General features: G+C 48.5%; 1 protein-coding gene across 6 annotated transcripts in view; it reads left to right on the forward strand.

The window, feature by feature from the left end:
• PLXNB1 (plexin B1) overlaps positions 1–14681 on the forward strand; it is a 193925-nt gene that overhangs the window by 70184 nt on the left and 109060 nt on the right. For 5 of the 6 annotated variants that reach the window (XM_074957248.1, XM_074957247.1, XM_074957246.1 and 2 more), the window contains 2 exons: positions 6267–6341; positions 6629–7772. In XM_074957248.1, coding sequence (XP_074813349.1) covers positions 6630–7772 — 1143 coding nt within the window. In that variant the 5' untranslated portion in view covers positions 6267–6341; position 6629. The remainder of the gene's footprint in view (positions 1–6266; positions 6342–6628; positions 7773–14681) is intronic. The other variant, XM_074957243.1, reaches the window with a different exon arrangement.

The raw sequence follows: 14681 nt of genomic DNA on the forward strand, positions 1-14681 counted from the left end.
ATGCTGTCTACTTACCTACAACAAGCACATGAAGTGTTTTCAGAACTTCATAAAGCCCTGTAATTAATACTGGATAGTATCTGTAACACCATCCATCCACAGGGTATCACAGACCATCTCTTTGTGTCAGGGCAGTAATATCTCGGTTTTACAGGGGAATGGTAATAGCTGAAAGGTTATATGATTTGCCAAGTGAGTGGCAGAGCCAAAATTAGAACCTGACTTTTCCAGTTGTTACAATTGCTATTATTTTCTGTATCCTGTTGGTGTGCTGGGTGCTGTATCACACCCAGAGGGGAGACAGTCCCTGTGCCAAGGAGTTTATTATCAATTAGATACAGCCCAGTTGAGTCTTACCATTCATCAGGTGGTGGTCTTCCCTCACAGCATTGCAGACTTGTTTCCTGCTGTAATGCTCCTTGCTGAACATCATCACTTTGAGCTCAGCACAAAGATCGAACAGAAGTCAGATTGGGGGCGGGGAGGGGAAAGTGGCAGTATTCTTCCAAGTTCTACCCACTAATTGAACTCCGCCCATGTGAGTTCTCAAAACGAGATACAGCTCATGGTAGATTGTAAGGACAGTCAGATGACGTGTGCTTTCTGAGGGCAAATGGGCACCTGAGCTTCAATATACTCATGGCTTCAATGAGGCTTTAGTATACCCAGGGATTCTGCTAAGCCACTTGGGCTTGGCTACTTTGTTGGGGGAAAAGAAAATCGGTGGTGGCATCCAGCATGCACTACCCCTTGTGGCACCAACATGAGATGCTACTGGCAGCAGTTTGTACAAATCTGTGACCCTACCCTCTCCTTTTTTGCATGAGAAAAGAAATCAGTAATAAGCTTAACTAAGCAGCTGAGTTTACACTTCGATGAAATGAGTGGGGTAGTTCACACCTCTCAGCCTAGGTGCTGGCACTAGGCGTGCTGGGGGTGCAGCACCCCCTGGCTGGAAGTGGTTTCCATCATATACAGGGTTTACAGTTTGGTTCAGTGGCTCTCAGAACCCCCAATATACAAATTGTTCCAGCACCCCTGCCTCTCAGAGCTATGGTTCCAGACTTTGCATCAATTATACTTTTGGGTCACAGTTGTGAGGTTTTCTTTGCAACTATAACAGTTGAAGGGTTGGTTGGTTTGTTTTGTTTTTAATGAATGCTGAGATTGTGGAAAGCAATTTAATACTTTCCAAGAGGTGCAAGGATAGCATGGGGAGCTTGCTGGTTGTTTCCAGCAGGTGATGGGAAGTGATAGCCAGAGAGTAGTCTCTGAATGAACAGAGAAATTCTCAGCCAGAGAACTGCCAGAGAGTAGTCCGTGGATTCTGAAGAGATGAACAGCTCCTCTGAAGGAGGCTCGGTCTTGCCCTTTTTCATAAGTCGTCTCCTGTCGGCTCATTTCTGGCTCTTGCTCTTTAGGACTGACTGACTTTTTAAAATTACTATTCAAGATTGGGTGGAGGTGCCTGCAGAGAACAAATGGGGGCCTGCATTGTGTCCCAAAATAAGAGCTTTGGATTTCCACACTGGCTTACATGCTGTCTGGATAAGTCTGTGCAGGAAATGAGGAGAGAGCTGCTGCTACTCAGAGGCTTGCAGGGTTAATGAAGAAATAAATTCTAATATGATGCTTTGTCCTTAGAGAATTTAATACTCTAAGACAGGGGTGGGGAACCTACGGCCCACGGGCCGGATTTGGCCTGCTGCTTCATTTCATCCGGCTTGCAACAAGTCTCCACACTGTGGGCCGGAAGCCCCGAGACGTGGCGCCCCTCCATGGGGCTGGAGTTGTGAGTGCTGGCTCACCACACTGCAGGGGGAAGCTAGGGTTGCCAGGCCGTTAAAAGTCCGGTCGGCTCTGCGCAGCTCCCGGAAGCAACCGGCATGTCCCTGCCGCCCCTAGGCACGGGCGATCAGGGAAGTGCTGCGCTCTGCCCCCAGTGCCAGCTCCGCAGATCCCATTGGCTGGGAACCGTGTCCAATGGGAGATGCAAGGGAGGTGCCTGCGGGTAGCACGCACAGCACAGAGCGCCCCCGTCCCCTTGTAGAATCATAGAATCTCAGGGTTGGAAGGGACCTCAGGAGGTCATCTAGTCCAACCCCCTGCTCAAAGCAGGACCAACCCCAACTAAATCATCCCAACCAGGGCTTTGTCAAGCTGGGCCTTAAAAACTTCTAAGGATGGAGATTCCACCATCTCTGTAGGTAACCCATTCCAGTGCTTCACCACCCTCCTAGTGAAATAGTGTTTCCTAATATCCAGCCTAGATCTCCCCCACTGTGACTTGAGACCATTGCTCCTTCTTCTGTCATCTGCCACCTCTGAGAACAGCCGAGCTCCATCCTCTTTGGAACCCCCCTTCAGGTAGTTGAAGGCTGCTATCAAATCCACCCCTCACTCTTCTCTTCTGCAGACTAAATAATCCCAGTCCCCTCAGCCTCTCCTTGTAAGTCATGTGCCCCAACCCCCTGATCATTTTTGTTGCCCTCCGCTGGACTCTCTCCAATTTGTCCACATCCTTTCTGTAGTGGGGGGCCCAAAACTTGATGCAATACTCCAGATGCGGCTTCACCAGTGCCGAATAGAGGGGAATAATCACTTCCCTCCATCTGCTGGCAATGCTTCTACTAATGCAGCCCTATATGCCATTGGCCTTCTTGGCAACAAGGGCACACTGCTGACTCATATCCAGCTTCTCATCCACTGTAATCCCCAGGTCCTTCTGCTTAGCCAGTCGGTCCCCAGCCTGTAGCGATGGTGGGATTCTTCTGTCCTAAGTGCAGAACTCTGCACTTGTCCTTGTTGGATCGCATCAGATTTCTTCTGGCCCAATCCTCCAATTTGTCTAGGTCACGCTGGACCCTATCCCTACCCTCCAGCATATCTACCTCTCCCCTCAGTTTAGTGTCATCTGTGAACTTGCTGAGGGTGCAATCTATCCCATCATCCAGATCATTAATAAAGATGTTGAACAAAACCAGCCCCAGGACCGACCCCTGGGGCACTGCGCATGATACCAGCTGCCAACTAGACATGGAGCCGTTGATCACTACCCGTTGAGCCTGACAATCTAGCCAGCTTTCTGTCCACATTATAGTCCATATAGGGGCCTAGGGGCTGGATATGCTGGCCGCTTCCGGGAGCAGCAGGGAGCCAGGGCAGGCAGGGAGCCTACCGTAGCCCCGCTGTGCTGCTGATCGGGAGCCACCTGAGGTAAGCGCCGTCCAGCCAGAGCCCACACCCCAAACCCCCTGCCCCAGGTCAGAACCTCCTCCTGCACCCTAACTCCCTCCCTGGCCCCGCACCCCTTCCACAGCCTTGAGCCCCCTCCCACACCCATACTCCTTCCCAGAGCCTGCACCCCAACTCCCTGCCCCAGCCCGGAGCTCCCTCCTGCACTCCAAACCTTCCCCCGCTGCCGGTGGGAAGTCCCAAGCCTCCCACCACGGGGCTGTATGTGGCCCACGACTGCTTTTTTCTGTGAGTCAATGGTCTCTGATAGAAAAAAGGTTCCCCACCCCTGCTCTAAGAAATGAGGATTGCGTTACTGTCCAGTGCAGTCTCTCCAGAAGGCCTGTGATCACATTCAGCACTGAATAAAGTAGTCGTCTTTCTGAAAAGCAGCTAGGAACCTTTGTTTCCAAAGGGTGCAATGAGAGAGGGGCACAGGGAATCAAACCCGGGCACAGTGTGATGCTCTGGCCTGGGCGGACTGTCCAGTGCCCTCAGACTGGAGGGATTGGTCTCAGTTTTACGTTTTGATAACATTTGCCATGACAATTAAATATTATTGGAGTAAGATGCATCAGGGATGGGAAGGAGTGATCCTAATAGGGATATTCCAAAGGGCCTCAGGGAAATGAGTGCTGCTGATCTTTGAAGCCTCTCCCTATAGTTCTGCTGGTACAGCTGAGCCAACTATGACCGTTCACACCTAGATGGATGGTTACCATAGCAATGGATGCAGAAGAGTGTTAGTCTGTGAATTGGTCAATAAGAGAGAAGCCTGACTTATTTTGTTCCCTTTATTGGACTAGTGCTGAGGCTCAATATTGATTGCTGCAGATGTTCTTTAATAGGCTATAAATAGAGCTGGAGGAAACGTATGTTTTTGAAACTGGAGGATTTGTAATAGGAACAACGCTGGTTCTTGGGAGCTTGTCAGGGTCTGTTTTGTGTGTGTGTAAAAAAAAAAAAAAAAAAACCACAACTCAGAACAGGCACTATCCTTGTGAGATTTTCAAATGACATCGATCTGAAACCTGAAATGCTACTATATGGGGTGAAAAATCTGGGGAAGAGAACTTGAAGCTGGGATTGGAGGTGTGACAAGAGACGGAAGAAGTAGGATGCAAAAAACAGTATGATTTCTCTGAACACTGACAGTTTTTTGCTTGATTCAAATGCAGAACAGTTTGATTCTATTAACTGAGACTCACCTACACTGTGTGTAAAAAAAAAAAAAAAAAAAAAAAAAAAAAAAAAAAAATATATATATATATATATATATATATATAATATATATATTTATTTCAGTCCTATAGTGTAATCAGAAGTGAGCTGTATTTTTTCCTAAACCAGGGGTCAACAACCTATGGCATGTGTGCCAAATTTTAACGGCATGCTGCTGTCTGCTGGACCCGGGCAGACAGCAGCATGCACTAAAAATCCTGCCCGGCCCGGCCCGGCCCGCTCTTTTCCGCCCACCGCTCTCTCCTTGCAGGGCAGGCAAGCTTCCTCCTCCCCCCGCCTCTTTCCCCCAGTGTGCTGGGTTCCTGCTCCTCCTTCTCTCCCGCCCTGCGGCCGATCATCTGACTGCTCTTGGGAAGGGGAGAGGTAAAAGCAGAGCCGCAGCATGCTCTCTGCTCCAGGGACTTTGGGGAAGGGGGTGGAATCAGGGCATAACCCCTCCAGCCCCCTGCCGTGAGCTGCTCAGGGCAGGGGGCTGGGAGCACCCCGACGACCCCAGCCCACACTCCCAGCCCTCTGCCCTGACCCCTGAACCCTCCTCACACACCCCAGCCCTGACTCTGGCACTCCCCACACATACCCAGCCCCCCCCACCCCACGCCCTGACTCTTGCATGCCTCACATCCCCACTCCCACCCTGAGCACCAAACGGGAACTCCGGGACGCCCCCCTCCGTCCCCCGCCCGCATTCCCACCTGCACCCCTCGCACCAAATGGGAGCTGCCCAGGTAAGTGCTCCCAACCCTGAACCCCCTCCCTCTTTCTAGCTCCTGGCCAGACTCTGCACCCCAACCCCCATCCTGCTCCTTCACCCCCAGCCCTGTGCTCAGTGCACTCCCACCCTCATCTCAGTGCAGAGAGAGAGAGAGAATGGGCTGGAACCAGGGAGAAGGTAGGTACCTACTCTATGTGGACAGGGCCGGGACTCCAGACCGCCAGTGGGCTGAGCGGGGCCGGCAGCCGGGATCCTGGCTGGCAGGAGCTGGCGGACGGAACCCCAGGCCGACAGCGGGCTGAGCGGCAGCGGGCTGAGCTGCTCAGCCCACTGCCAGTCTGGGGTCCCGGCCGCTGGCCCCGCTCAGCCCACTGCCTGTCTGGGGTTCTGGCTGCCTGCCCTTTGCCAGCCGGGGTCCCGGCTGGAGGCCCCACTCAGCCTGCTGCCGGCCTAGGTGAATGGAACCCCAGGCCAGCGATGGGCTGAGCGGGCCGGCGGCATAAGATCAGCATTTTAATTTAATTTTAAAAGAAGCTTCTTAAACATTTTGAAAACCTTGTTTACATATGACAATAGTTTTAGTTATATAATATATAGATTTATAGAGAGAGACCTTCTAAAAAAGTTCAAATGTATTATTGGCACACGAAACCTTAAATTAAAGTGAATAAATGAAGACTTGGCACACCACTTCTGAAAGGTTGCCGGCCCTGTTCTAACCATGATGTACTATCATCATGAAATATTGCTCTTGAGTAATACCCATAGTGTACTAGATTCTCTCTAAACATATGGCCCCTGTCCTGGAGAACTCACAGTGCACAACCCTGCTAAAGCCTATGTCTGTAGTACAGTCCAGGAGCATGGTTAAACAAGGCTCACTTCTGTCTGTACTGCAAGGACATACTGTGTTTTAGCTATTGTGTGGGGTTTCTGAGTTTGAACCAGCTCCCTGACATGCTAGTTTTTACAGTATAAATAGGACCTTCTGCCAGAGGTGGCATTGTTGGGTCAGAGGATCTATGCTTTGGCCAGATTTCTCTTGAGGAAACATGAATATTGATTCCCTGTTTCTCAGATAACCAATCCAAGTTCTGGGCCTACAATGAAAGTCTTGGTAATGGGGATCTCCACCAACAAATGAAGTAATCTGGTAAGTGTCCCAGGAATATCTGTAATATTCCAGCCTCTCAACAGTCTTATTTTACTCTGCGCTTGTCACCCTAATACCCTGGTGCACAAAGCCATTGATGCTTCCATGGGCTTCCTGCTTTTGATATTCTTTAAGAATTTCTCATTTGTTGCTGTTTGGTCTCTAGATTTAGCCACTGTTCTCTTCACCCACCTCTTCTCATAATAAAAGTACGATGTTGAAAGACTCTGATTTGTGTAAACCTTCACTCCTGGCACCAGAGGGTAACAGCTTTCTCTCTCTTGCAGAATGTTTACCATGTCTCTGGGAACTTTCCTTCTTCCTGCTCTCTGTTTCCTGGGGGCAGTGATTCCAAGGGGACTGCAGTATGTCACCTTTTCACACAACACCACAAAATTCCTTCACCTGACTATGGATTCTGAGTCTGGGACCCTTTATCTGGGGGCCACCAACTTTCTTTTCCAACTAACTTCAGACCTGATGATGGAGAACGCAGTTCAAACTGGGCCAGTTTTGGACAGCAAAGATTGTCTCCCCCCTGTCTCAAAGCTGGAATGTCCCCAGGCACACAACACTGACAATCACAACAAGTTGTTACTGGTGAACTCTGTGCAGGAGGAGCTCATTGTGTGTGGCAGCGTGCACCAGGGGATCTGTGAAAAAAGAAGCCTCACATCCATTGACCACGTTCTCTTCCGACCGGAGAGCCCTGGAGACACTCAGTATGTGGCTGCAAATGACCCAAATATCACTACTGTGGGACTCGTAGGCCACTCAAAAGATGACATGCCCCTGCTGTTTGTGGGACGAGGGTATACCAGCAGAGGGGTTGGAGGGGGTATCCCTCCTATCACCACCCGAAATCTCAGGGCCCATGGGGGGGACATGCAAGGGGCAGACTCTCACTCCATTTTCTCCTATGAAGAAACGGCTAAGTTGGCTGTGGGTCGGCTCTCCGAGTATAACCACCATTTCATCAAATCCTTTATCCATCGCTCCAGCGTTTACTTCCTGTTTTATCGCCGGGATCTGAAGTCCCAGTCACGGGAGTACAAGACCTACATCTCACGAATCTGTCTGGATGACTCTCACTATTACTCCTATGTGGAATTACCACTACTCTGTAGGAGCAAAGAGAAAACATACAGCATACTGCAGGCTGCTTATGTCACCGAACCCGGCAGTGATCTGAGAAGAGGGAGATTCAGCACCCAAGGAGAAGTGCTGTTCGCTGCCTTTTCTGCCTGGCAGGCTTCATCTGGCAAACTGAGTGAGGAGTCTGCACTCTGTGTCTATACAATGGAGGAAGTGGACCGTCTGACCACTCGGACCAGGGATGTTTGTTATACGAAGGATGGGAAATCAGAGGAGGGGATAGAAGTGGCATATATCGAATATGATGTCAGTTCCAACTGTGTCCAGCTGCCAGCGGTAAGTGGCTTTCCTGAGCCTGATTACTGTTTACACTGTCTGTGTTACATCGCCCTGGCAGTGTAAATAGGCCTAAAAATGAGTGTAACCAACTTTGCACCCTTTTTAAGGCTTCTTTACAGTGACAGAATGGTGTAAAGGTGCCTTTCTGTAAAGGAGAATCAGGACGGAAGTGTGTGCGTGTGTGGGTGGTGGTGGGTCTGTAGTGGTGCTCTAATGCCATGCGGTGCTGTCTGCATTTCCAGTGTAAACCTCATTTTGCAAGGATTTATAATTAAATATGTTATGTGCTGAGTGCCATCCCCAGCTGCGAGTCTGTAGGAGCTAGCATCTTAAAGGACCCTGAAAGAACAGTGCATAGCTCCCACATTACCATTAGAATATGATGTGGGAACAATTTATGCTCTCCATTCAAACTCAGCCTCTCTTATGTTCCTACCACCACTTGTTGATATCCTCTGTTCTTCCACTCCCTCAGCAGGTTTACCAGCAGAGAGAACTGAAAGAAATGGGTCACATCCTGCCATGTGGGATGCATATGGAGGGGCCAGCCTCCAGGATTGGATTCAGCCTGTGGAAACATTGATTCTTGAACCATGTGGTTACAGTGTCTTGAATTGTAGTTTTTAATAATTTTGCTGAATCTGTTCCGTAGGGTGGGGTGTAGTTATGTGCCTGCCCCCTTGGATCTCAGACAGATGTGAAGAACACAATATACATTACAGAGGTTTCATGTTAAAGAGAACAGGAACAAAGAGATAATTTAAACAAAAGCAAGTCTCTTTGGCAGCAGTTCTTTCTTTCCCCATAAATCACTAGTCCTGGAAGATTTTGCGTTCGAAGAAAAGTTGTCCCCACATCCTAGCTCCTCTTTCTTTTGGATTCTGTAAGATGTGCATAATCCTCTTTACAGGCATGACTTACATTTCTATGGCAACAGAAGAATGGGACAAATTCACTGCAGGAAAAAGGAGTATGAGTTGATAGTATGAAATGGCTTGAGAACCCTGATTCAAATAGGTGTGCTAACTATTTTTGTTTGTACTGTGATATCAGTGCTCACAAGCTAAATAGGAGTTGACCTGCTCTGTTCTTGGAAGGGGGACTGCTAAGGAAAACCTAAATAGCGCAGGAAGTGGTGTTGGGTCTGCCCTCTGAAACACTACTGGATTCAGTGCTTCAGCATGGTGCTTGAGATTACTACTTTTTTTTAATCTGAGAACTAAAATCTGAGGCCTTGGCCACTTGTGGTTACTGAAATCCCCATGCCAGTTTTCAGTAGAGTGGGGTGTTAATCTACTAACTTCCTTTAAAGAATAGTACATAGTATGCAGTCATCTTCTAAGTGTTGTTTTACAAAGCATGCAAGAGGTACTGCAGACTTTAGGTCTCAGGAGTAATGTTTATGTGGTCCAAAAGCACTTTTGAGAGTGTACCATTTCTGCTGTAGTTGTGGCAGAGTTTAGAAGGCCAGCAGGAGAGCCTAGGAGTGAAGGGGGAGGCTCAGAGCAGAGGGGGCCCAAAAGAAGGAAAAATATTTCTGAGCTGAGAAGCAGGGGACCCTGTACAGTTCATGTAGAGATTCTTTGACAGGGTAACAAGCCCTGTGGATGGGGGGAAGTGGTAGACATGGTATATCTTGATTTTAGTAAAGCTTTAGATACTGTCCCGCATGACCTTCTAATAAACAAACTAGGGAAATGCAACCTAGATGGAGCTACTATAAGGTGGGTGCAAAACTGGTTGGAAAACCGTTCCCAGAGAGTAGTTATCAGTGGTTCACAGTCATGCTGGAAGGGCATAACGAGTGGGGTCCCGCAGGGATCAGTTCTGCGTCTGGTTCTGTTCAATATCTTCATCAATGATTTAGATAATGGCATACAGAGTACACTTATAAAGTTTGTGGATGACACCAAGCTGGGAGGGGTTGCAAGTGCTTTGGAGGATAGGATTAAAATTGAAAATGATCTGGACAAACTGGAGAAATGGTCTGAAGTAAATAGGATGAAATTCAATACGGACAAATGCAAAGTACTCAATTTAGGAACCAACAATCAGTTGCACACATACAAAATGGGAAATGACTGCCTAGGAAGGAGTATTGCAGAAAGGGATCTGGGAGTCATAGTGGATCACAAGCTAAATATGAGTCAATAGTGTAACACTGTTGCAAAAAAAGTGAACATCATTCTGGGATGTATTAGCAGGAGTATTGTAAGCAAGACATGAGAAGTAATTCTTCTGCTCTACTCCACTCTGATTAGGCCTCAACTGGAGTATTATGTTTAGTCAGTGATGAGCTGCCAAAATCTTAACAATGGGTTCCCCCCTCACCTCACGAGGGGGTCGTTGCCCCCCTCCGCTCCCCCCTAGGGCCCCTGCCCCATCCACCCCCCTCCCCATCCCCTGACTGCCCCCAGAACCGGCCAGGAGGGTCTCGTGGGCCACCGTAGTGGGTGCCCAGCCCAGCCCTAAGAGCCAGAGGCACCTGCCGGGGGGCAAGGTGGGGAGTCCCGGCGGTGCTTACCTGGGGCAGCTCCCAGGAAGCATCTGGCAGGTCCCTCTGGCTCCTAGGGGTGGGGGAGCATAGCTGGGGGGGAGCAGGGGGAGTGGCCGCTCCCCCCACTGATCACATCAAAAGTGGCACCTTAGGCGCCGACTCCCTGGGTGCTCCAGGGCTGGAGCCCCCACGGGGAAAATTTGGTGGGTGCAGAGCCCAGCCCCAGCTCACCTCACCTCCACTCCACCTCCTCCTCTGAATGCACCGCCCCGCTCTGCTTCTCCGTGCCCCCCCCCCCCCCCCCCCCGGCTTCCTGTGAATCAGCTGTTCGGCGGGAAGCCGGGGAGGGCTGAGAAGCAGGCTGCGGCTTCCCACTCAGGCCGAGGGTGGCGGAGGTGAGCTGGGGCGGGGAGCGGTTCCCCTGCACGCCCCCCCCCCCGTGTTACCTGCTGCAGCGCAGGCGGCCCCCCCCCCCGCCCCGCCTGAGCTCACCTCCGCTCTGCCTCCCTGGGCCTGAGCAGGAAGCCGCTGCTTGGTTCTCAGCCTGCCCCGGCTTTCCACGCAAACAGCTGATTTGTGGGAAGCCAGGGGGCGGGCAGAGAAGCAGAGCAGGGTGGCGCGTTCAGGGGAGGAGGCTGAGGCAAGGTGAGCTGGGGCCGGGGGTGGGGCGGGGAGCTGCCGGTGGGTGCTCTGCACCCACCAAATTTTCCCCTTGGGTGCTTCAGGGCTGGAGCACCCGTGGAGTCGGCGCCACTTTTGGCCGGTTAAATTTAGAAGCCCTTTTAGAACCAGTTCTAAAAGGGCTTCTAAATTTAACAACCGGTTCTAGCGAACCAGTGCGAACCGGCTCCAGCTCACCACTGTGTCTAGTTCTGGGTGCCACCTTTCAGGAAGGATGTGGACAAATTGGAGAGAATCCAGAGAAGAGCAACAAAAATGATTAAAGGTCTAGAAAACATGATCTGTGAGGGAAGATTGGAAAAACTGGGTTTGCTTTGTCTGGAAAAGAGAAGACTGAGAGGGGACATAACAGTTTTCAAGTACATAAAAGGTTGTTACAGGAGGAGGAAGAAAAATTGTTTTTCTTAAACTCTGAGGATAGGACAAGAAGCAATGGGCTAAAATTGCAGCATGTGGGGGTTTAGGTTGGACATTAGGAAAAACTTCCTAACTGTTAGGGTGGTTAAGCACTGGAATAAATTGCATAGGGAGGTTGTGGAATCTCCATCATTGGAGATTTTTAAGAGCAGGTGAGACAAACACCTGTCATGAATGGTCTAGGTAATCAGTCCTGCCATGAGTGCAGGGGACTGGACTAGATGACCTCACGAGGTCCCTTCCAGTTTTATGATTCTAAGATCATCAGCTATGTACCTGGCCCTCACCCATGATTCCTGAAGTCACCTTCCCCTCTACTCCACAGCTACCCCTTTTGCCCTTAGGCTTCCTATTCTACCTAATAAACTAACATAACAGATGGTCAAGACATGCACACGCCATGGTCATCCATGGGGATTGAACCCCAGACCTACATGTTTTTATGCATTTTCAATACAATTTGCATGCTGAAGTTGTGGTGCTGAACAGAATGAATGAAATCAAAGAGTGGGAATTTCAGAAGTGCTTGAGGGAGTTAGGTAACCAACTCTCACAGGCTGTTTTGAAAATCCTCCTTCCAAAACAAATAGCACATGATACTGTCCTGATTGAACTCGATGGGAGAGGGATATCGAGGGGTCCAGTATTCCAAGGTCCCTGCTGTATAATTCAGGTCTTATCTGCCAGATAAGACATGGGATCTTATTAACAGATTTATCCAATGGCATGTGAATTTCTCAGCAGACTTCATCCTCCACCATTCAGTGTGTGGATGCGGTTGTCATTAAAAATTGTATCTAACAGCATGTAAGCTTCTGTGCCAGCTCCAGCCTGCTTCATTCAGTGTGTGAGTGGAAGCGGCTGTCAATGAACATTTTATTCAGAGGGAGTTTTAACTCCTTCAATTTTAATGGTGGCAGCTCATGCATTATTTAGGAATAATGCTAATTAAATGTGTACTTTGTGTCTGCTTGTAAACTAGCTTCTGCACAAGGTTTATGTTGGAAACCTATTCCCAAGTTAGCATCAGACTGTATTTTCAGTATATGGGGACAGAAATATTAGACATTTCACAATCATTTCAATACAATCCCTTCAACTGGAAAAGCATTTATTCTGCTGTCTCTAAAGTTTTCAGAAAAAGCAACTTCACCCTGAAAGTTTGTTGGAACATTCTGAAAACATACAGGCTTTTTAATTAGATTTCGGGTGAGAGTATGGAAAATAAGCCTTATAATTATAACATGGTAGCAACCTTACCTATGAAGAGGCTATTGGTCACCATTAATTAAAAGCATGAATGAGGCTGTTGCAGGACTTGTAAGGGCTACTTAGCTCTTGTGAATGCTGCACAGAACCAGGGACAGGACAATGAAGTACATGATATGCATTATGGGCTCAGTACTCTAACTTGATTGCATTGCAAGATGTTGCTGGCAGCAGGAAGGGAGGGAGAGAGGGACGGAGGACTGGGATCACACAGCTTGTGAGATCTCTGGCTTAAAGTATTCTCTGCTACATTTCTACTCACTGGAATCTTTTCACTGTATAAAAGGTTATGGCTGTAAAACTATCAGAATTGTTGTCCAGTGAATAAAAGAAGAGCCTCAGTCCCAATCTGTGGAGAGGAACAAATATTCATTGTGGTCCATTAGTTGGGGTTACATAATTAATCCCAGACATGGTCCCTGCAGTGCACTGATACTGATGGGAAGTTTGTGCAAAGATCAACTCCTTATAAAAAAGAAAAGGAGGACTTGTGGCACCTTAGAGACTAACCCATTTATTTGAGCATAAGCTTTCGTGAGCTACAGCTCATTGCATCGGAGGCATGCAGTGGAAAATACAGTTCTTGTATTCTCCTTATAAAGCAGCCAGGCTTTGTTAGAAAAGTTGCTGTTGCATTCACCATCACACAGAGGGAATGATGATGCTGGGCACTTCTGGGCACAGCTGTTCCTTCCTTTTGGCCATTTATATGAATAATTACCTGTTTTAAGCTTTTGGTAAAAGTTAGTCATCATTAGGGTTTAGTGTCAATGCTCAGTTAAGATAAATGGAATAGTTCACACATTTCGTAGAGCTGTTGGTTTAGGATGTATAAGACAATAGCATCAGGGTCCCATTCAAAAGGCTCTTCACAGCTATAAAGGCTTGAAACTTTTTTTAAATGAAAATTTAGATGTGGCACAATCTGTCTGCCATAAGACAGTGTAAACATATTTTGTGGCGAGGAGCATGACATCCTAGCCATGCAGACTTAAATGCCTAACACATATGGTGAAAAAGTTTCTGGCTGCAGTTTTAAAAACTGCCTAATAATTGGGCAACCTGATAAATAAAAAAGCAATAAGTCGCCAGGCCTAGATGGTAGCCTTGGAAACAAGCAGGGAGAACTGGAGGTCCTGGTGAAGGCAAGGAATTATGACGTGATTGGAATAACAGAGACTTGGTGGGATAACTCACATGACTGGAGTACTGTCATGGATGGTTATAAACTGTTCAGGAAGGACAGGCAGGGCAGAAAAGGTGGGGGAGTAGCACTGTATGTAAGGGAGCAGTATGACTGCTCAGAGCTCCGGTATGAAACTGCAGAAAAACCTGAGTGTCTCTGGATTAAGTTTAGAAGTGTGAGCAACAAGAGTGATGTAGTGGTGGGAGTCTACTATAGACCACCGGACCAGGGGGATGAGGTGGATGAGGCTTTCTTCCAGCAACTCGCAGAAGCTACTAGATCTCATGCCCTGGTTCTCATGGGCGGCTTTAATCATCCTGATATCTGCTGGGAGAGCACTTCAGCAGTGCACAGACAATCCAGGAAGTTTTTGGAAAATGTAGGGGACAATTTCCTGGTGCAAGTGCTGGAGGAGCCAACTAGGGGGAGAGCTTTTCTTGACCTGCTGCTCAAACCGGGAAGAATTAGTGGGGGAAGCAAAAGTGGATGGAAATCTGGGAGGCAGTGACTATGAGTTGGTCGAGTTCAGGATCCTGACACAGGGAAGAAAGGTAAGCAGCAGAATACGGACCCTGGACTTCAGGAAAGCAGACTTTGACTCCCTCAGGGAACTGATGGGTAGGATCCCCTGGGGGAATAACATGAGGGGGAAAGGAGTCCAGGAGAGCTGGCTGTATTTCAAAGAATCCCTATTGAGGTAACAGGGACAAACCTTCCCGATGTGTCGAAAGAATAGTAAATATGGCAGGCGACTGGCTTGGCTTAACAATGAAATCCTTGCGGATCTTAAACATAAAAAAGAAGCTTACAAGAAGTGGAAGATTGGACAAATGACCAGGGAAGAGTATAAAAATGT

This window comes from Natator depressus, chromosome 7 (genome assembly GCF_965152275.1).
Source record: "Natator depressus isolate rNatDep1 chromosome 7, rNatDep2.hap1, whole genome shotgun sequence".
In the NCBI taxonomy this organism is placed as follows: Eukaryota; Metazoa; Chordata; order Testudines; family Cheloniidae; genus Natator; species Natator depressus.